Source organism: Pectinophora gossypiella, chromosome 28 (assembly GCF_024362695.1).
Source record: "Pectinophora gossypiella chromosome 28, ilPecGoss1.1, whole genome shotgun sequence".
Lineage (NCBI taxonomy): Eukaryota > Metazoa > Arthropoda > Insecta > Lepidoptera > Gelechiidae > Pectinophora > Pectinophora gossypiella.
In genome coordinates, this window is record NC_065431.1 from 863,359 (window position 1) to 886,480 (window position 23,122).

Genomic DNA, 23,122 nt, shown 5'->3' on the forward strand with positions numbered 1-23,122 from the left:
TTAAGTGAATTACTGACTAATGTATTTAATTACTATTACTTATCACATTATATAAAAATCGTTAAATTTGTACGTAAATCTTTTACTAAAAGTTCAAAATTTTCTTGCAAAGTAACTTAAAAACGTTGGACATGGGTAATTTATTTTTTACGAAATGGCAACTCAGGGTCGGATGACGTCAGCTGGGCTAACCTTGAAATGTTAGCTGTCAGTTTTGAGCATACCTGGTCTTCTTATACCATGACTGGAGTGGCGGCGTCTGATACCAAATTTGAGCTGAGTTTGAGGGAAATTGGAGTGAACATCTTAGAATAAGGTTGTAAGTTTGTGTCTGCCCGAAAAGGGATTATTTACTTTTTGCCTTCCAAACACTTGCAAGCGGCATTATGCTTGTGGGCACCCACAACTTCAGAAAAAGACGGGTTGAATGTAACTCCTGGGGCCACATATTGTGGGTTAGTACCTGACCCTGAGGTCTCATAGGTTATAATTTGCGGTTTGGTCGTGTAGGTGACGATTTTCGGTTTTGTCGTGAAGGTAAAATATTCGGGTTTAGTTGTAAAAGTTACGATTTCGGGTTTCGTTGTGTAGGTTACTATTTTTGGCTCGGATTGGAAGACCTTCTTCTCAGAGTAGGAAGCGCTGAAGGACTTCACTGGACCCTTGATTTCGGCGCCGAAGCCCTCGCTGCTTGAGGCTGAGCTGCTGCTGTATTGGCTATAGCCTGATGAGAACTGACCACCGAAGCCTTGGGAGCCGAAACCGACCTGATAGGACAAGAATAGGATAAGTTATAACATAAGCTTTCAACGGCCTCTGTGGTCCAGTGGTTGAGCGTTGGGCTCACGATCGGAGGCCCCGGGTTCGAATTCCGGTGGGGACATATCACAAAAATCACTTTGTGGGTTGTGAGTTGGATTACCAACCCCAACAACCCTGGAGTCAGGGTTACTATTGAACCGCCAAAGGCCCCTGACATGGCTTATGTAACGACTACTAACCTCCTTGTTAATTTGAAAAATTAAGTTGAAAAACCTTGATTGAACCTACCTGTCCTTTACTTCCAAATCCGCCTTTAACTCCACCGATCGCTCCACTGACTCCACCCAGTCCTCCACTGACTCCGAATCCAGCTCCACTGCCCTTGATTCCACTCTGACCACCCTTGATCTGACCAGACAGTCTGTTCTGACCACGGATTTGGGCGCCACTGTTAAACTGAGCGAATCTCGCCGACTCGATCAGACCAATCGCCCATTCGTACCACTCTAGGTCGAATTTGAAGAATGCTGCTAGCTGGTTTCCAAGCTGGCAACCTGGGGAGAAAAAAAAATACAGATCATAATCATCATTAATTTAAGAGCCACGCTCTTGTCGGTGTAGCATTTTCTTTTTTTTAGGGAAAAATAGGGCAGTGGTTTCCCTCTTGCCTTCCGCCCCGCAGTACTCTGTCTAACGCGAGTGGGATGGCGCCCAGAGTAGTCTATTTCAAAGCCGTACTAGGACTCCTGTCCTCCGCCTCTGAATAGTTACTGCTGCCTTCTGTCAGGTTCCAGACATACACAAGATCACGATTATATCCCAATTGGGGTAGTCAGAGGTACATCCATCGCAAGATGAACTAAGTACCCACACCTCACCGAGCTTTCTGTTAGACCAACGTGATAGGTGAGCCGTATCGCCGTCCATAATGGTCGAGACAACTGTGTTAGTGAAAACTGCACTTAAGATAAATTAATAATTCATGCATAGTTACACCTAATTTTATATTAAGTTAGCTGTCATTTTCTTATCCGCCGATAAGGAAAGGGACGGATAGTTGACAGCGGTTAATTTTAAAATGAATGTATAACCCGGGCGAATCAAATAGGCACCTCGCAGTTATATATCGGTTTGACGTGGGCTGTCAACTTAATCCTGTCGAGTTATTGGCCAATGTAAAATTTTGAGAGGGTTGTTAAATTTCTGCCTAAAATTGACGTGTGTTACATAAATTTTATGCCCACCTGAGTCCCAGGAGTAGATGCCGCGAAGCACGAAGTGTTGGCTGTCTGTGGTGCAGGCCAGAGCACTGCCGATGTCCACCTGGTGATAAAAAAGTAAGTTAAAATGTTAATTTAACCCTTTCCTTTAGAGTTTTCGATGTTGTTTAAGGCCTTGATAATAATAAATAAATCTAATATAGCCTACAAGATCCCACTGCTGGGCAAAGGCCTCCGCTTCCTCTTTCCATTTTTCGCGGTCCTGTGCGTACTCCAGTCCCTCCGGCAAGCGTCCAAGTCGTCACGCCATCTCTTTCGAGGTCTGCCACGACGCCTGTACCCGTCATGAGGCACCCAATCCCATTTGAGTCTGGCGGCTTTTTTTTTAATAATAAATAAACACAAATAATAGCCTCCGTGGTCTAGTGGTTAGAGCGTTAGGCTCACGATCTGGAGGTCCGGGTTCGATTCCCGATGGGGACATTGTCGAAAACACTTTTTGAGACTGTCCTTTGTTTAACTGACTTTTCAGGCTTGAATCACCTGATTGTCCGAAAAAGTAAGATGATTCCGTGCTTCGGAGGGCAAGTTAAGCCGTTGGTCCCGGCTATTAGCCGTAAAAACACCTCCACTAACCCGCATTGGAGCAGCGTGGTGGAGTATGCTCCATACCCTCCAGTTGATTGAGGGGAGGCCTGTGCCCAGCAGTGGGACGTGTATAGGCTGTTTATGTATGTATAAATCGTACCCTGCAGATGTTGTTAGTCGGGTTGGTGGGCTGTCCGCAAGCGCAACTTTCTTGATCGTACTGCTCGAGCAGATGGGGGTAGTCAGACTGTAATTTGGCCTGGCACTCCCCTGGGTTGATGAGGGAGACGTTCAGGCTGTGCATTATGGCGCCCGCGAGGTGAGCTGAGGACAGAAGAAAAGGAGGTGTCAGACACAGAGTCCAATCATAAACAAAATTCCGAGAAACTGTGAAAGGCATACTTACAATACAAGAAATAAACACAAAATTGCTGTTCAAAATTCTAGATTAAGTCAATTAAATTCATCTTTTTTGTGGCTATGTATACGTTTCTAAAAAATACCAGATAATATTTTGAATTTGTCAGAAAATAAATTTAAAGCTTTACTTTACGTAAAAAGCTAAATTATAAGATTAATGATTACCTAAATGATAAAAATGTCTCGTATTAAATATGTTCCTTTAGTTATTAAATATCTTGTAATGACTACATTGATTTAAAAGATGTGTTGCTGTTGCAGTTTCTTGTCATTTCCTCTCCTCAGCCATAACACATTGCGAAATGACGTAAATTCAAAAATGTTACATTGACCTTCAACAAGTTTATCCATGATAATTACGTTGAATAAATGATTCTGATTTCTGATATTCGAAAGTCGTCTTATGCGTTATAATTATTTATAATCTGCAGGGCAAGAAGTCAAATATCGACTATCATGTAAGGATATCCCTCCTTATCACAGGAAAGATAAAAATCGATAGGCTATTTATAAAAAAAAAATACAATTACAAACTACCCTATTATCTATGATCCAGGCTTTTTGGCGGGAAACGGGAACGGGACAGTTGCTTTCTTCATTGAATAATCTAAATAATTAATACGAAGTGGTGTTTTGTGGTTAATGATCGCATTAAGTTAGTCGGAAGACATTCGCGAGTGTTAATATATCGGAGTATTCAATGAACAAAGTGTATCTGCCTATTTTCGCTTCGTGCCAGGAAGCCGCTTCATAACTCGAAAGTTTATGCGGACTTTTGAGTTAATTTGTTTGGGGTTCGGAGTAGGAGTCTACTCCGAGGGTGGGGGCTTAGGTTTCATCATCATCACCTTTCATCATTTCATCAATCATCAAGAAAAAAAAATACGTAAGACATGGCTGTATGGCTGTATATAACAGCCTCCGTGGTCTAGTGGTTAGAGCGTTAGGCTCACGATCTGGAGGTCCGGGTTCGATTCCCGATGGGGACATTGTCGAAATCACTTTGTGAGACTGTCCTTTGTTTGGTAAGGACTTTTCAGGCTTGAATCACCTGATTGTCCGAAAAAGTAAGATGATTCCGTGCTTCGGAGGGCACGTTAAGCCGTTGGTCCCGGCTATTAGCCGTAAAAACACCTCCACCAACCCGCAGTGGAGCAGCGTGGTGGAGTATGCTCCATACCCCCCTCCGGTTGATTGAGGGGAGGGCCTGTGCCCAGCAGTGGGACGTATATAGGCAGTTTATGTTTATATATTATGGCTGTATGGGCATAGTTCCCTTTGCCTTACCCTTCGGGGAAAACCAAAACAAAAAAATATCTATGATCCAAACATAATTTAAAACTCATTTAAGTCGAATTCAGAAGTGTTTGGTGATTGTTGAATCATATAGCTATTTCACATAAGCTCACGAATATATCCCAATTGGGGTAGTCAGAGCTGCATCCATCGCAAGATGAACTAAGTACCCACATCTCACCGAACTTACTGTTAGACCAACGTGATAGGTGAGCCGTATCGCCGTCTATAATGGTCGAGACAAGTGTGAAATCCTACTAAGAGTGCCTACTTACATTAAAATGTAACTTTATTATAAGTACTCTGTTAAGTTTCTTACCAATGTTGATTTTACTTAGAATGTGGAATTCCAAACATAATAATTTGTTGGCCACTTCGAAATGAAAATGTCAAAGCGTTAATTTTACTTAGTAAAGTATTTTGTAAAGGCAAAACGACATTTGGTACCTACACCATAAATGCATTCGTGCATTTACGGTTGTAATCCCTAATAGTATGGGCAGAGCTACTAATCCACATAAGGTCACGACACACCCAAATGGGGTAGTCAGAGGTACTCACACCTCACCGAGTTTTCTGTTAGACCAACGTGATAGGTGAGCCGTATCACCGTCTATAATGGTCCTGATTGGTACAAGTCCGGGATTACAAACCGGGATTACAGTCCGGGAGTACAAATCCGCACCAAGCGCTTCGCTTCATCCTTCATAATGCGCACAGCCAAGGAATGGAATGGGCTGCCGGCGTCGGTGTTTCCTGACTCTTATAACCTGGGTTCCTTTAAATCACGGGTGAATAGGCATTTTCTGGGTAAGCTCGTTCCAAAGTCGATCTCTTCTTCTTGTAGAAGAACGAAGTCAAGAGCAAACCCATCTTAATAAAAAAAAAAAAAATTCGAACTGGCGCTCCCCGATTGAGATGCAAGCCGGTATACTACAGGACCAGTGACTACTTCTCACTTCATTTAAGAGGATTTTCTTGCAGGTTCTTTTAGAGCTTTATTACCTAACCATTGCTAACCTAACCATTGCAAAGCTGAAGTGGCAGTGGGCAGGACACATAGCGAGGAGAACCGATGGCCGCTGGGCGGAAAGGTTCTAGAATGACGACCACGCGTCGGACGACGCTCAGTGGGTAGGCCCACTACAAGGTGGACCGACGATTTGGTGAAGGTCGCGGGAAGCCGCTGGATGCGGGCAGCGCAGGACCGATTGTCGTGGAGATCCTTGGGGGAGGCCTATGCCCAGCAGTGGGCGTCGTACGGCTGATGATGATGACCTAACCATATAAGACCAGAGTACAAGAAATAATAATTTGGCAAAGAAAAACAGCCACTATTAAAGAGTTTTTACAACACATCTCTGATCCATATCTTACCTTCTTACGTTACGTACATAATAGAATAAAGAATAATACTACGTATAGGACGGTAACTCTTCGACCCGCACCAATTCGTAACGGGCGCCTACCTCACCCCCTCTGTGTCTTACAATACAATACAATACAATACAAATACACTTTATTGCACCAAAATAAAAAGAAATAATTACAAAAGGTCTCTTAACTAAGAACATGGCAAATGGCGGCCTTATCGCTTAAAGCGATTTCTTCCAGACAACCATAAGGACAACCATACACAACCACAACCAACACACACAACCACACACACAACCATACACACAACCAACCACACACGTTATACAGACAACCATATCTTACTTTAGTCTTCTTCAAATTCAAAAATATCTATATTCAGTAGGTAACATAGTTACACTTTGAATCGTCAATTTTTACATAACGAACGTTTCATCCGCCTAAAACTACTGCAGCTTCTCACAACCTGTATAGTCGGGGAAAAGAAGCTGCAAGAAACACCTCGGCACAGGGCCCTAGACGTTCTTTAAAAAAAAAATCCACTTAGTAACATGATATTTACGCTAAACCACACCCATTTGGTTTTGCCAGTGATGTAATCCTGATCAATATGCTATTCGCATATTTTAGAAGTCGACTATACTTGTAAAATATTTACTTAAGCAGTAAAACCTCAGAAGTTAGGCTCTGTCACCCCGGACAGTTCATACAAACACCTCGTTTTACACAGGACACTACACATTGACGTTATCGTACACGCGCATCTGTGTGTGTGACGTCAGAAGCCGTACGATTGAAGACTAAAGTAAGAGGGGTGAGGTAAACCTAGCTCAGCTGCTGGAGGGGAGCGGGGAGTTGCCGTTCTATACGTAGTCATCATCAGCCCATTAACGTCCCCACTGCAGGGGCACGGGCCTTCCCTATGGATGGATAGGGAGATCGGGCCTTAAACCACCACACGGGCCCAGTGCGGATTGGTGGTTATTAACGACTGCTAATGCAGCCGGGACCAACGACTTAACGTGCCTTCCGAAGCACGGAGGAGCTCGATATGAAAACTTTTTTTTTGTGGGCACCCATCCTATGACGGGCCTTTGCGAAAGTTGCTTTACTTCAACAATCGCAGACCGAGCGCGTTTACCGCTGCGCCACCGAGCTCCTCAAATAAAATTGTCCCCTTAGGACAATTTAATCTAAATGTGGTGTGACACCAACCGGCGATCTTCTTTATTAACTTCAACAATCGCAGACCGAGCGCCTTTACCGTAGTATTGTTCCTTATTCAATGACTCTGTGACGGAAAGTCAAACTTTTTAATATTCTATTTTTTTGGCTTCATTTTATTAGATTGGCTTTGGAGTATTTAAGGTTTGAGGTAAAATAATTGAGGTTAATAAGTCGCTGAGGTCCTGTGGTACAACGGTTTGTTAATTTATCTTAAGTGCAGTTTTCACTAACACAGTACGTCCTCCTCCAGTGGGTTGAGCGTTAGACTCACGACCCGGAGGTCCCGGGTTCGAATCCCGGTGGGGACAATCAACAAAAATCACTTTGTGATCCCTAGTTTGGTTACGACATACATAACAGATTGATCACTTCATTGTCCGAAAGTAAGAGGATCGTGCTTCGGAAGGCGCGTTAAGCCGGTTGGTCCCGGTTACTACTTACTGATGTAAGTAAGTAGTCGTTACATGAGCCATGTCAGGGGTCCTTTGGCGGCTCAATAGTAACCCTGACACCAGGGTTGATGAGGATAGAAGACTAACACAGTTGTCTCGACCATTATAGACGGCGATGCGGCTCACCTATCACGTTGGTCTCAACAGAAAGCTCGGGTGAGGTGTGGGTACTTAGTTTCATCTTGCGATGGATGTACCTCTGACTATCCCAATTGGGATACAGGCGTGAGCTTATGTTATGTTTAAGTTATGTTAATAGTTTACACAATGTGTAATGCCAGCGGCGCGTGCGCAGAGATGCGAACGGTTTACGACGTACGGACAGCAAGACAGACTGGATATTGTTCCGGCAAGTAGTGTTACTGCCGGGCAATCAGTGAGTACCGTCCGAAGCAGATTACAGTAAGCCAAATCAAAAAATCAACTGAAGAATAAAACTAAGTCAAATTCAAATTCAAAAATATCTTTATTCAATAGGTAAATAGTTACACTTTGAATCGTCAATTTTTACACAACGAACGTCTCATCCGCCTAAACTACTGCAGCTTCCTATATACGTCCCACTGCTGGGGCACTGGCCTCCCTCAATCAACCGGAGGGGAAATGGAGGCATACTCCAACAACGCTGCTCCAATGCGGGTTGGTGAAGGTGTTGTTTTTTAACGGCTAATAGCCGGGACCAACAGCTTAACGTGCCCCTCCGAAGCACGGAATCATCTACTTTTTCAGACAATCAGGTGATTCAAGCCTGAAAAAGTCCTTACCAACAAAGGACAGTCTCACAAAGTGATTTCGACCATGTCCCCATCGGGAATCGAACCCGGACCTCCAGATCGTGAGCCTGACGCTCTAACCACTAGACCATGGAGGCTGTTAGCTACGTACGCTTGGTTATATTTTATTTTTTGTTCTGTTGACAAGGAACTGAAGGCGGATACGATTATGCAATAAAGATGGTCCATCTTTGACTTTGTGTGCCCACAAGGCCACCGCTCAGATGGTTAATAAATTTGCATACAAAACACGAACCATTTGAATAAGTTGTTGATAACTCTGCTTTTAATAAGCAGTCCCCGACCAACAGCGACAGGATTAGGAGAACGTTGTAGGTAGCTCACTGGGACGGACTAACCTATAAAATGCTACTTAGGTTCTTATGACGATCTTGTGGACGTAGCGAGTAGGCGCCGCTACTTGAGGAAAGTGGTTGGAGGCCGAGGAAATGGATTCCGGGTAGGGCTCTAGCTAGAACATCACCGATTGAGAAATTGGTCGGTATACTGCTGAACGGAAGGCGATTGGGGCAACCACCGTTCTACACGCCCTATCTATGGAGTAATGGCGATTACTCACCGACAAGAGCAGCAGCTCTTAAATAAAGAGAGAGAACTCTGCTTCTAAGTAGCTACTATTTAAGTAGCTACTTTTTAAGTAGTAGATGCTTGTCTTCCCGGGCATGTAGTAAAAACCGACAGGAGGATTGTGTCCTTTAACATGATAGCTTGATCCCTTATCACCATAGGTTCATCATTTCCAGCACACGACATTCGTATCAACAGTGGCTGCAAGTTGTCTTTGATTACTTGTGGCTCTGCCCACCCCATTAGGGATTACGGGCGTGAGTTTATGTATGTACTTTTTAAGTTGATTTGTTGCAGCTCTATAGATTTTATTTTTTCGAAGCATTTGAAATTTTTAATGGATACTTTTTTCATAACAACATAAACCCCAAGATATTACGACGAACATCTCTTTCTTTTTTGTTATCTTCTTCTATCGTGTGGGTTGTGAGGTGAATAACCAGCCTATCAACCCTGATGTCAGGGTTATTATTGAGCCGCCAAAGGCCCCTGACATGGCTCATGTAGCGACTACCTCATTACATCAGTAAGTAGTAACCGGGACCACCGAATTAACGTGACTTCCGAACCACGGATCATCTTACTTTCAGGACAATCAGGTGATCTGCCTGTAATGTCCCTAACCAAACTGGGGATCACAAAGATGATTTTTTGGATTATGTCCCTCCACCGGGGATTCGAACCCGCAGGGACCTCCGGATCGTGAGCTCAACGCTCAACCCCTGGACCACTGAGGCGGTATTTGTAATTGTTTTGTGGATATGATGATATGATGTTTTTGTCTTTTCTCGGTGTGTGGCGTCAAATTCAAATTCAAATTCAAAAATATCTTATTTCAGTAGGGTAACATAGTTACACTTTGAATCGTCAATTTGTACATACCGAACGGTCTCATCCACCTATATTACTGCAGCTTCTCACAACCTGTATAGCCGGGGAAAAGAAGCTGCAAGAAAAACCTCGGCACAGGGCCCTAGACGTTCTTTAAAAAAAATAAAAATAAACATAAAAATTAAATATTGGTATACAATTGAGTAATTTAGCTGCCTAATATCAGTTCTCAGACAGTTAATCCCATGCATTCATATCTTCTAAATAATCACTAACTTTATAATAATCCTTTTATAATCATCATCATCAGCCGTACGACGCCCACTGCTGGGCATAGGCCTCCACCTTCCCTTTTATAATAAACTATTTCAATTCTATTCTATTCTACACGGTGTTAGTGACATCGTAACGAATACTGAGGGGGATGATTCAGACCATGATTCTGAGTTGATATCAAGTGGAATTTGCTATCAGAACATACATACATACATAAACTCACGCCCGTAATCCCAAATGGGGTAAAAAACATAGAATACGTTCAGCTGCTTGTCTTCCCGGGCATGTCGTAAAAACCGACAGAGGGATTGTGTCCTCTAACATGATGGACTAATGTTATGGGCGATAGGCTGATCCCTTATCACCATAAGGTTCATCATATCCATCTTAGGACATCGTATCAACAGTGGCTGCAAGTTGTCTTTGATCACTTGTGGCTCTGCCCACCCCATTTGGAATTTGCTATCAGAAAATTCATGAAAATGTTTGTTTCAATTATTTTCAGTTCCACACTTTTGCGACGAATAATTCCACTTGATATTAACTCAGACCATGGTCTGAATCATACCCCTCAGTATTCGTTACGATATCACTAACATCTGTATATCCTAATTCGGGTTGTCAAAGTTACATCCATCACAAGATGAACTAAGTACCCACGCCTCACCGAGCTTTCTGTTAGACAAAAAATAACTCATAAACAAATAAATTAATATTCAATGTTAAATATGGGCTCGTCTGGTCGTGTGTTTAGTTTATATCCGACTGTATTTGTTAAGCCAAAGGTTAAGGTTGAATTGTCAGTAGAATATAATAAGGAATTACATAAGTATACAACTATAGTCGTGTAGTTGTTGAAGCGAAAGTTGATGGTAGGGCTGGCAGAGAAAGACCGAGAAGGACTTACATTGACCAAATTGGAGATGTCCTTAGAAAAGGTTAGCCAAAAAAAAGAAAAGGAAATAAAAAAAAAAAAGAAGGAAGGAAGGTTAGGTTAAAAAAGGTTAGGTAGCTGTCTAGCAATAAGGCCGCCTATTGTGCTTATGTTTTATTCGTATGTTTATGTCCTATGTATATGTTGTTGTGCAATAAAGTATTATTGATTGATTGAAAGGTTTAATACGATCTACTCTGAACCGGCGTGCGTGTATGAAACGATTGATGAGTGTGGAGGAAGCAAGAGAAGTGTGTCAGGATCGAAGCAAATGGATTTCTATAGTCTCTGCTTACCCCGGTGGGAAATAGGCGTGAGTTTATGTATGTATGTACAACTATAGTTACCCAAATTTCAACGCTTATTTCAAATCAAACTAAAATTCAAAAATATCTTTATTCATTAGGTAACGACCTCCGTGGTCCAGTGTTTGAGCGTTGGGCTCACGATCCGGAGGTCCTAGGTTCAATTCCCGGTGGGGACATATCAGAAAAATTACTGTGTGGTCCCTAGTTTGGTTAGGAAATTACAGGCTGATCACCTGATTGTCCGAAAGTAAGATGATCCGCGCTTCGGAAGGCACGTTAAGCCGTTGGTCCCGGTTACTACTTACTGATGTAAGTAAGTAGTCGTTACATGAGTCATGTCAGGGGCCTTTGGCGGCTCAGTAGCAACCCTGACACCAGGGTAGACGAGGTTGGTACTTCACCTCACAACCCACACGATAGAAGAAGTATCGTAAACTTTAACAGAAATATATTGTTTGTCGAATGTCTCATCCGACTAAAACTACTGCAGCTTCTCACAACCTGTATAGCCGGGGAAAAGAAGCTGCAAGAAAAACCTCGGCACGGGGCCCTAGACGTTCTTTTTAAAAAAAACTTTTAAAATGTTTAGTAATTTGGCTGCGTAATATCAGTTCTCAGACAATGAGTAAGTGTCAAAGAGATGCTGAATTAAAAGAACGAAATAGATTTGGTTTATAAGTACTCATAATTTAGCTAACAGCTTCCGTGCGTTAGAGCGTTAGGCTCACGATCTGGAGGCCCTAGGTTCGATTCCCGGTGGGACATTGTCGAAATCACTTCCTCAGACTGTCCTTGGTTTGGTAAGGACATTGCAGGCTTGAATGTTACCTACTGAATAAATATACAGTCGTTGATGTAAAAGACCTTAATTTTAAACTGTCCATTTGTATGCTAACGCTTAATAACGCGTCATGATAAATTGTAGGCTGTCGTGTTATTTTATATAATATTTTATAAATAAGTATTAAGTATACTTGGCTTAATCTTAAGCGAATATTTTTAATAAGTCGTAATTTTTAGGGCTCACCGGCGTGCGTGAATGAAGCGATTGATGAATGTGGAGGAAGCAAGAGAAGTGTGTCAAAATCGATGCAAATGGAATTCTATAGTCTCTGCTTACCCCGGCGGGAAATAGGCATGAGTTTATGTATGTATGTTTTAGGGTTCAATACAGAATCATCACCTCCCTAGCTCATGCGTTAGCGTTATGCCATTTTTACAGTAATTTTCACAGGGTCCGCTTACCTAATCTAAAGATTTGACAGGTACGGTTTTTTACAGAAGCGACTGCCGAGAACTTCCAACCAGCGAAGGGAAAACCAGCCCAATACAAGTTAAGTCACATACCTCCGAAATGCATTCCCGGGAATGTGGAATTCCTCACGATGTTTTCCTTCACCGCTGACCACGTGATTATCATTTATGATCCAAATATGAATTCGAAAACAAATTCGAAAACCATTGGTTGAGGCCTGTGCTGGATTCGAACCTGCGACCTCAAAGTGAGAGTCAAGCGTTCTATTTTTTTCTGTTTAATTTTAAATTACAGCGTTACTTATCCAGAAGATTATAATTTGACCACACTTGAATAAGCTTTCCGTTTAATTTGGTTATAGCACGCGAAATAGTGTTCCCTTAGATTTATCTAGTTACTTACTCAAATAGCTAAGACAAAACAGCTTCCGTGGTCTAGTGGATAGAGCGTTGGGTTCACGGTCTGGAACTCCGGATTCGATTCCCGATGGAGACGTAAAAATCACAACAAATCATCCCGCTCAGTATTCACTGTCACTAACAACCTGTATTATGTATTTTATTATTTTTAGCTTTTTTTGCTGCCCCTGCGCATCGGCAATGACCCAGTGGTGTCCACTCTCGCTTTCTTCGCGGTGCGCGTGCGCTGAAGAATTTCGCGCGGTCATCACTGGCCCACTTACCCTGTTTATACAGAATATACAGTGTTGGTAATATGAGCTATATGCGATACGGCTCATCTATCAAGTTGGTCTAACAGAAAGCTCGGTGAGGTGTGGGTACTTAGTTCATCTTGCGATGAATGTACCTCTGACTACCCCAATTGGGATATAGTCGTTTCATCATCATCATCAGCCCATTAACGTCCCCACTACTGGGGCACGGGCCTTCCCTATGGATGGATAGGGAGATCGGGCCTTAAACCACCACGCGGGCCCACTGCAGCCGGGACCAACGGCTTAACGTGCCTTCCGAAGCACGGAGGAGCTCGAGATGAAAACTTTTTTTTTTGTGGTCACCCATCCTATGACCGGCCTTTGCGAAAGTTGCTTAACTCCAACAATCGCAGGCCGAGCGCGTTTACCGCTGCGCCACCGAGCTCCTCAAATAGTCGTTTAAGTTATATTAAAATTTATTTTTCGTTAAGTAACTGTAACCCGCAGTTCAGTGCTAATCAATTTTATTTTATATTTATGTAAACAAGGTGGGATGTCACAAAATTTGTGTTGACAACTTGTATTTTGGTTTTATAATTTACTTAATAATTATGACGACATCATGGCAATTTGACAAAATAACTAGTTGCTCAATTCGTAACATTTATATGTAAGTGAGTAACATAGAAATTATACTTAACATGTAACATTAGTCAAAAGGTAAAAAACAAAGTTGGTTTGGACACATAGAACGGATGAAGGATAATAGTCAAGTTAATATTGCTCGACGCCATCGGGGGTCCAACCGGCCTCGATTACTTCTTTGTTACTATAATTAAAACACATAATAACGGGTTCTTACCGCGTTTAAATGGGGATATGAGACTCCCGATATTTCGACACTGTTGCAAGTGCCATGATCACGGGATGACTCTTTGTTATTAATACTACTATTGCTTCTATGCTGTAAATAAAAAACATAGAACACGTTCAGCTGCTTGTCTTCCCGGGCATGTCGTAAAAACCGACAGAGGGATTGCGTCCTCTAACATGACGGACTAATGTTATGGGCGATAGGCTGATCCCTTATCACCATAAGGTTCATCATATCCAGCTTAGGACTTCGTATCAACAGTGGCTGCAAGTTGTCTTTGATTACTTGTGGCTCTGCCCACCCCATTTGGGATTACGGGCGTGAGTTTATGTATGTATGTATGTACTAATACTAGATTTAACTTTGTAATGTAACTAACAAATATGGATGTATTTTTATAAGTCCGAAATAAACTTTTATTATTATTGTATGTCTTTTTCATATCTCGGGCCTACGGAGTCCCGGACTTTTGGAAGGCGTGCGTGGGGCCGAAGCCAACACGTAGAGGTATTATTATTATTATAATAGGATTAGGAGTGTTTTTTGTGATATGTCCTCACCGAGATTCGAACCTGGGACCTCCGGATCGTGAGCCCAACGCACCACCACTGGACCGGCCCAACCGGCCCTTAACTGATTATTATAAAAGTATCATTCGTAAGTCCTACCTAAGTAATGACGGTTAAATTAGGTATTGTAATTATCAGCCCTCAGACGTCACACACATTTGCGCGTGTTGATAATGTCAATGTGTACTTTTTTTTGACGTGACTTATTGTAGATTTGCCGCAGATGGCATTAACTACTTGGCTGGACAAATGGGGAGCGCTGAAGGCTCTCATCCGGTACAACGTTTAAGACAACAGGCCTGAGGGTGTCCAGTTAGGCGCGAACCGCGGCTCAGGGTGTCTTCTGAGAGGAAAAATATTTGAAAGAATTAATCGACCCTAATGGGTCGATAGCGATAAGTGCTGAATGAGGGAAATCGTCGACCACGCCGGCGGGGTCGGCATCGGGGTCCTGAAGTGTTTGGTGTCGCGAGCTGATTAGCTGCCTCTATGGCTAGAGTTGTCAATGTGTAGGTCTGTGTGAAACGTCGTCTTTATGAAGTGTCCTGGGTGTGACCGGGGTTAACCAGGGGTGATGACGATTGAAACCCACGTACCTTGTAACACCTGTTTGCCCCAACCAGTGACCACGCATTCACCAGCTCCGTTGTAAAAAGCATCCAGGGTCTCTCCAGCTCGTGGTAGACAGATGGGGAAGATATTCTTCGCGAATCTCAGGTTCTCGGCCAGAACCAAGATGGCCGCGTCGTTGTGGAGTGAGCCGCGCTTGTAGAACGGATGGCGGAGGATGTTCTTCACCTGGAGAATTTAGGAAGAATTTTGTACCTTGCCGCAGATGGCATTAACTACTTGGCCGGACAAATGGGGAGCGCTGTACGCTCTCACCCGGTACAACGTTTAAGACAACACGCTTGAGGGTGTCCAGTTAGGCGCGAACCGCGGCTCAGGGCGTCTTCTGAGAGGAAAAATATTTGAAAGAATTAATCGACCTTAGTGGGTCGATAGCGATAAGCGCTGATTGAGGGAAGTCGTCGACTATGCCGGCGGGGTCGGTATTTAGTAAGTAATCAGAGTTTCATAATGTATCTTTGACCTAGGAATCTATCTGTGTGAATTATCCTCTAAAGATTTCGTTACGGTGTCTCTAACACCCTTGCCTGTGGTTACCCATGATTGGAAGGCTATCTCACCTGGACAATCTGGAAAGGAAGAGGCTCATCATCAATTCCAAGCTTCCATTCTCCGCCCTTGATGAGCACGTTCTTGGCGTCGAGTCTGTGGACAAAGTGGAACAAATTAGTGGAGTTCCCTGAGCTCCCGGGTTCAAATCCCGGTGGGGACAAAAATCACTTTGTGATTCCTAGTTTGGTTAGGACATTACAGACTGATCACCTGATTGTCCGAAAAGTGAGGTGATCCGTGCTTCGGAAGGCACGTTAAGTCGCCATGACGATGATGATGATGTTACATGAGCCATGTCCGGTGCATTTGGCGGCTCAATAGTAACCGTGACACCAGGGTTGATGAGGTTGGTCCTCACAAGCCACACGATAGAAGGTCATGATGACTTACCCATCGAGGCAAGAAGCAGAGGTGATGACCACATCGGGTCTGGTGATGACTCCTCCACACAGCAGGCTCCTGTTGGTCTGCAGCAAGATCATCGCCTGCCAGGGGATCTCAGCGAAGTCTACTTCATTCTCGTTGCGGTTCCCGTACGGCTTCTGACCCTGCAGGATGAGGAGGTGGTTAGAACGTGGTACACTAATCATCAGCGATTGGGATAAGTAGCGCTATTTGGACTCAATAATATTGCTTATCTTTATATTGATCAGAATAATAATGGGTGGAAGATGTGTCGTGCCTGGGTGTAATAACAAGGGTCGTCATTTATACCCAAAAACAAAGATAAAAATATGAGATCTGTCTTTATTTAATAATCAGTTTTTTTTTGACGTGACTTATTGTAGATTTGCCGCAGATGGCATTAACTACTTGGCTAGACTTGACTCTCACCCGGTACAAAATTTAAGACAACAGGCCTGGGGGTGCCCAGTTGGGGGCGAACCTCGGATCAGGGCGTCGTCTGAGAGGAAGAATATTTGAAAGAATTAATCGACTCTGGTGGGTCGATAGCGATAAGCGCTGAATGATGGGAAATCGTTGACCAAAATTAGTAACTGGGACCAACGGCACGTTAGAAGTATGACTTTATAAATACATGAAAGTGCGTGCGTTTTCCATGCGTCTTCAACATTTAACTATTCCAAGAATGCTTTAGCTAAAAAGCCCAGGCATTTCGCAATTTACCCAACTCGTCCAGACTGGTCAAAACTTGTCCAAACGAGTTGCAGTACACGAAAATATTATACCGGACGATACTTAACTTCTGACCTCTATTTAAATTATGAACTGCTAGGGATGGGACGAGCTCGATATCTTTATTATAGAATACTTTTATCGATATTTTTTTCTTATAGTCACTGTGGTGTGTCAACACTGGCTTGCTTCTCAAACCCCGGTACCGAACTTGCACCAATGAGTTATTGTCTTTGCTAAATGCCTTTTATAATAAATAGAATTTAATGTAATCTGTGGTCATCAGGTTTGACATGGGGCTTTTCGGCGGGAAACGGGAACGGGACAGTTGCTTTCTTCATTGAGTAATCTAAATAATTAATACGAAGTGGTGTTTTGTGGTTAATGATCGCATTAAGTTAGTCGGAAGACATTCGCGAGTGTTATTATATTGGAGTATTCAATAAACAAAGTGTATCTGCCTATTTTCGCTTCGTGCCGGGAAGCCGCTTCATAACTCAAAAGTTTATGCGGACTTTTGAGTTAATTCGTTTGGGGTTCGGAATAGGAGTCTACTCCGAGGGTGGGAGCTTAGGTTTCATCATCATCACCTTTCATCATTTCATTAATCATCAAGAAAAAAAAATACGTAAGACATGGCTGTATGGGCATAGTTCCCTTTGCCTTACCCTTCGGGGAAAAACAAAACAAAAAAAGAAAACTGTGGTCATCACTAGCCATCACTAGGGTCTTTGTAACCAGGCCAAAAAATTTCAAAAAAAAAAACCATCACTAGGATAATGTGTCCTATGAGTGTACGGTTAACAAATTTAATGAAATAACTTCGATAATAATGAGGATTACTAACACCCATCATGTTTATTAGAAGCATAAACTCATCATCATCAATGATCAGCCCATTAACTTCCCCACTGCTGGGGCACGGGCCTTCCCTATGGATGGGTAGGGAGATCGGGCCTTAAACCACCACGCGGGCCCAGTGCGGATTGATGGCTATTAACGACTGCTAACGCAGCCGGGACCAACAGCTTAACGTGCCTTCCGAAGCACGGAGGAGCTCGAGATGAAAACTTTTTTGTGGTCACCCATCCTATGACCGGCCTTTGCGAAAGTTGCTTAACTTCAACAATCGCAGACCGAGCGCGTTTACCGCTGCGCCACCGAGTTCCTCAGAAGCATAAACTATACAAACTTAATTAAAGAAATGAAAAATTGACAAAATGTTATTTGGATCTATCTTATTGGGCCTAAGTATTCTTAGGGACCACCCACTAACAAAATGTCAATACTTATTAAAATTTTAATACAAACCAAGCAAACACAAAGGCATAAACGTCATTCAGCCTTCTTTAGGAGATATTTTTTTAAAAATCGTAAAAAAAATACAACTGCATGAAAAGCATTAATATTTTTTTTTATAATAGCGTAACGTTTCATTTAAAAGAATTTAAAAAATACCTATAAAACTACCTCACATACCCAACTGAATAAAACTTTTGAGTTTTGAGTTTCAACGGCCTCTGTGGTCCAGTGGTTGAGCGTTGGACTCACAATCCGGAGGCTCCGTGTTTGAATCCCGGTGGGGACATATCACAAAAATCACTTTGTGATTCCTAGTTTGGTTAGGACATTACAGGCTGACCATCTGATTGTCCGACAGTAAGATGATCCGTACTTCGGAAGGCGCTTTAAGCCGTTGGTCCCTGTTACTATTTACTGGTGCAAGTTAGTAGTCGTTACATGAGCCATGTCAGGGGCCTTTGGCGGCTCAATCATAACCCTGATACCACGGTTGATGAGGTTGGTATTCCACCTCACAACCCACACGATAAGAAGAAGATGAGTTTGATAATATAATTTTATTACAAACGCCACACTGACAGCTTTCAAGCCTATCTCTCTGTCTCTCTCTCTCTCTATTTATGAGCTGCGCTCTTTTCGGTGGAGTAATCGCCATTCCTCTCTTCTTCCTTCCTCCCGATACGTCACGACCTGCACCTTCTCTTTTATTTGTTTCATAAATGTTCTCCTAGGTCTACCGCTTCCTCTCTTCCCTTCAATTTTTTCCTTCTATAATGGTGCTAATTCCTGTAAATACCATCTAATTTTATTTTAAGTTATATCTGTCATTTTCTTATCCGCCGAAAAGGAAAGGGACGGGTAATCGACAAGCATAAAATTTATGGAACACACGTCAATTTTAAGCACAAATCTAAACCAACCGTCTAAAAATTTTACATCAGTCTTTAACCGGACACAGTTAAGTAGACAGCACGTCAAACGGATTGCATACCAGCGACGTACCTTTTTGATTCGCCCGGGTTATTCATTCATTTACTCATTCTTCCTAAAATTAAGAGCTGGGAATCATCCGTCCCTTTCCTTTTCAACGGATATGAAAATGATGGATATAACTTAAAATAAAATTAGGCGGTATCTGCAGGAATCGGGGCCAATGTTTGTTATAAATGAATCGTGTCGTATGAGGTGGCCAATCAGATTTCCTCTCCGGTTCTCAAGCAAGCAAGCCTATCATCAAAGATTAATTATCTCTTTTGCCCCTATCAGACATAATCTTTGCATATATCCCTTTGATCATGTACGGATGATTAACATCAAATGAATCATTATAAATGTTTATTAACGATGACGAAACGAATGTTCACTTTTCAAATGTCATCGTGCATAGTTACAAAATGGCGACTGGTTTTTTTACTCGTCGATAACTAGTGATGCGACTAAAGTATCGATTAGATTGTATTTTTTTTTTGTTAATTTTAGAACGTCTACGTTCCTTTGCCGAAGTTCTTCTTGTAGCTACTTTTCCCCGGATATACAGGTTGTGAGAAGCTGCAGTAATTTTAGGCGGATGAGACGTTCGTTATGTAAAAATTGATGATTCAAAGTGTAACTATGTTACGTACCGAATAAAGATATTTTTGAATTTGAATTTGATCCCCAATAGGGATATGGTCGTGAGTTTATGTTATATTATGTGTTAAGCCGAATTTTTATATAAATATATTTTCTTTATGTAAAAATTTAGTACATAGTAACCGGCGACCAACGGCTTAAAGTGCCTTCCGAAGCACGGATCTTCTTACTTTCCGACACACTGGTGATCAGCCAGTAATGTCCTAACCAAACTAGAGATCACAAAGTGATTTTTACGATTTGTCCCCACCGGGAATCGAACCCGGGACCTCTGGATAGTGAGCCCAGCGCTCAACCACTGGACCACTGACGTCGTCAGCCTTAGAGAATCACACCTCCGAATTGCAAAGATTATGTTACAGTGTTCTTCCGAGTCCCACTCGCACTTGGCCGGTTTCTACAACCACTCTCTATTCGCCTATGCCAATCTAAATCCATAATTTATTTTTAATTACTGTTATAAAATAGAACATAAATTAACAATGATGGATGATCGCTATAATTAATTGATTATGCAAATCTGATTATAAAGATATTAACAAGTTTTGGGTTAGGTTAGTTAAAAATTAAAACGGTTGATTGAGGGAAGGCCTGTGCCCAGAAGTGGACGTATATACAGGGTGTTAGTGACATAAAGCGAAAACTCTAAAGGGTGATTCAGACCACGATTCTGAGTTGATATCATGTGGAATTGAAAATGAATAAAAACACTACAATTGTCATGAATTTTCCGAAAGGAAATTCCACTTGATATCAACTCAGAATCGTGGTCAGAATCATCCCCTTCAGTATCCGTTACGGTGTCACTGACACCCTGAATAAAAACAGGGCCTTGAGCATAGTCTCAGCTGAGACTGCCCTCAAGTCTCAGCTTAGATTAGTGCAGCCTAACACATAAAATATACATTGCCAGTAAAGTGGCTATGGAATTTGAGAAGCAGTAGAGCTATCGTATTTATCTGTTATCGTATCGTAGTTATTGTAGATTTGCCGCAGATGGCACTAACTACTTGACCGGACAAATGGGGAGCGCTGAAGGCTCTTTTACGTAACTAACCTTGCAAAACAAAAAACAAACGTGCAATAGTATTTGAATCGTCATTGAAAAGTAATGTCATTTATCAAAATAAATTTGATTTATGATTTGAGTAATTAAAAGTACTTAATGGTAGAAAAATATGAATGTCAATGTCTTGACCTTAAATTAAATGTCACAGGTTCGAACCTCGCCTCGAGCTCTAAACCGCTGAATTCGGTTTTATATTTGAGGAGCTCGGTGGCGCAGCGGTAAACGCGATCGGTCTGCGATTGTTGAAGTTAAGCAACTTTCGCAAAGGCCGGTCATAGGATGGGTGACCACAAAAAAAAGTTCATCTCGAGCTCCCCCGTGCTTCGGAAGGCACGTTAAGCCGTTGGTCCCGGCTGCATTAGCAGTCGTTAATAACCACCAATCCGCACTGGGCCCGCGTGGTGGTTTAAGGCCCGATCTCCCTATCCATCCATAGGGAAGGCCCGTGCCCTAGCAGTGGGGACGTTAATGGGCTGGTGATGAGACAAAACATGAATTGTGATACCACGTGGTTTACAGGATTTGTGTCCGGTTAATGGCAACAGGCTCGCCCCCTATTATATGGACTTGAACATAGCTAGCGAGGAGTGCCGGATGCCTTGACTTTTTGTTTTTTTTAATACATTATTATTTCTTTTTTTTTTATTGCCATGTGCAATTTAATAAAAAAAAAATTTGATTATTTTCAGATAATTACAAATCCATAGATTAATTAACTCTAATCAAATGGGAACTATTATAAAACGTTGAATAACAAGTTATTTCGTGACCTGTGCAGACATTTTAAGATTTAATTTAAAATGTAATTGAGACGTGCGCAATTTAAGGTGCGCCTTGGCGAATTGGCGAATCATTTAGTCGAAAAACAAATTATGAAATAGGTAGAGATGTAAACTAATTTTAACGGAACAGGATTACTTAGCGACTGCCTGTCTGACCTTTTAAACCGGAGGAACAACCAGCCTTATACACGTTAGGACACATACCTCCGAAACGCATTTGTCGGTTATGTATGGTTCATGGTTTCCTCACGATGTTTTCCTTCACCGCTGAGCACGTGATAATCATTATGATACATACATACATAAACCCACGCCCGTAATCCCTAATGGCGTGGGCAGAGCCACAAGTAATCAAAAACAACTTGCAGCCACTGTTGATACGATGTCGTACGCTGGTTATGATGAACCTTATGGTGATAAGGGATCAGCCTATCGCCTATAACGTTAGTCCATCATGTTAGAGGACACAATCCCTCTGTCGGTTTTGACGACATGCCCGGGAAGATAAGCAGCTGATCACATATGATCCAAACATAAATTCAAAAATCACTTTACGCGTATACTGGGATTTGAACTTGCGACCTAACAGTGAGACTGAATCGTTTTTCCAACTGTGCTATCCTTTCTGTGCTATATTATCTGTCGCGGACTCAACTAGTTGACCAGCTAGTTCCGTCCACGTGCAACAGATGGCGCCACCATTCAGTTCATATTCATAATACTGCAGGCCTGAAACGCGCTATCGAAGTTTGCACAGCGCGACGCATATATACAACTTCCAACATAACACCGTTGGATCGTCGATCCCTAGTCACACTACCAACATGTGGCTAGCGGGGTACTATGCTGAAAAAAAAAATATGCTCTGTTCGGTACCCCGAAAACAACGGCCTCCGGGTGGGCCCGGGGGAGGACACATCACAAAAAACACTTTGTGATCCATAGTTTGGTTAGGACATGACTGGCTGATCACCAGATTGTCCGAAAGTAAGATTGGAAGATTGGTCCCAGTTACTACTTACTTGATGTAAGTGAGTAATCGTTACATGAGCCATATCAGGGGCCTTTGGCGGCTCAATAATAACCTTGACACCAGGGTTGATGAGGCTGGTATTCACCTGGAGTGGGTAAGGAGCATACTCCACCACGCTGTTCCACTGCGGATTGGTGGAGGTGTTTAGGCTAGTAGCCCGACACCGACGGCGTAGCGTGCCTTCCGAAGCACGGATCATCTTACTTTCGGCCAATCAGGTGGTCCTTACCAAACAAAGGACAGTCTCGCAAAGTGATTTCGACAATGTCCCCATCGGGAATCAAACCCGGACCCGGACCTAAATAAATAATAATAAAAAAAAAACTCACATTAAGGATCCCGCAGGTTCCTCCAGCATTGTATTGGCTCAGGAACACACGCATGACTGATTCGCTGTACTCATTCTCCACGCTAAACCCGCTGCCTTGCGAGACTGAGAAGCCGCCTCCCTGCTTTACGCCTGAGCCGAAACCTGAGAGAACATAACATCATGGTATAAGACCAGGTATGCTCAAAAGTGACAGCTAACATTTCAAGGTTAGCCCAGTTGACGTCATCCCAAACTGCGTTGCCATTTCGGTAA

General features: G+C 42.5%; 1 protein-coding gene across 1 annotated transcript; it reads right to left on the bottom strand.

Annotated features, from left to right (window-relative positions):
• Positions 1-4: 4 nt before the first annotated feature.
• On the bottom strand, positions 5-23,035 carry LOC126379208 (uncharacterized). The gene is made up of 8 exons (XM_050027897.1): positions 22,869-23,035; positions 15,975-16,132; positions 15,593-15,677; positions 14,999-15,200; positions 2,731-2,894; positions 2,007-2,085; positions 1,051-1,316; positions 5-767 (listed from the first exon to the last, which is right to left on the bottom strand). The coding sequence occupies exons 1-8, from the start codon at positions 22,920-22,922 to the stop codon at positions 351-353; spliced, it is 1,425 nt and encodes a 474-aa protein (XP_049883854.1). The 5' UTR covers positions 22,923-23,035; the 3' UTR covers positions 5-350.
• Positions 23,036-23,122: the final 87 nt, after the last annotated feature.

Excerpts from the sequence above, each read along its gene's own strand:
- LOC126379208 (XM_050027897.1), bottom strand. The coding sequence starts at position 22,922 with ATGCGTGTGTTCCTGAGCCAATACAATGCTGGAGGAACCTGCGGGATC. Across the intron at positions 16,133-22,868 it reads GAACCTGCGGGATCCTTAAT|GGTCAGAAGCCGTACGGGAA; the intron begins GTGAGTTTTTTT and ends CTCATCCTGCAG. Across the intron at positions 2,086-2,730 it reads CGACTAACAACATCTGCAGG|GTGGACATCGGCAGTGCTCT; the intron begins GTACGATTTATA and ends TTTTATCACCAG.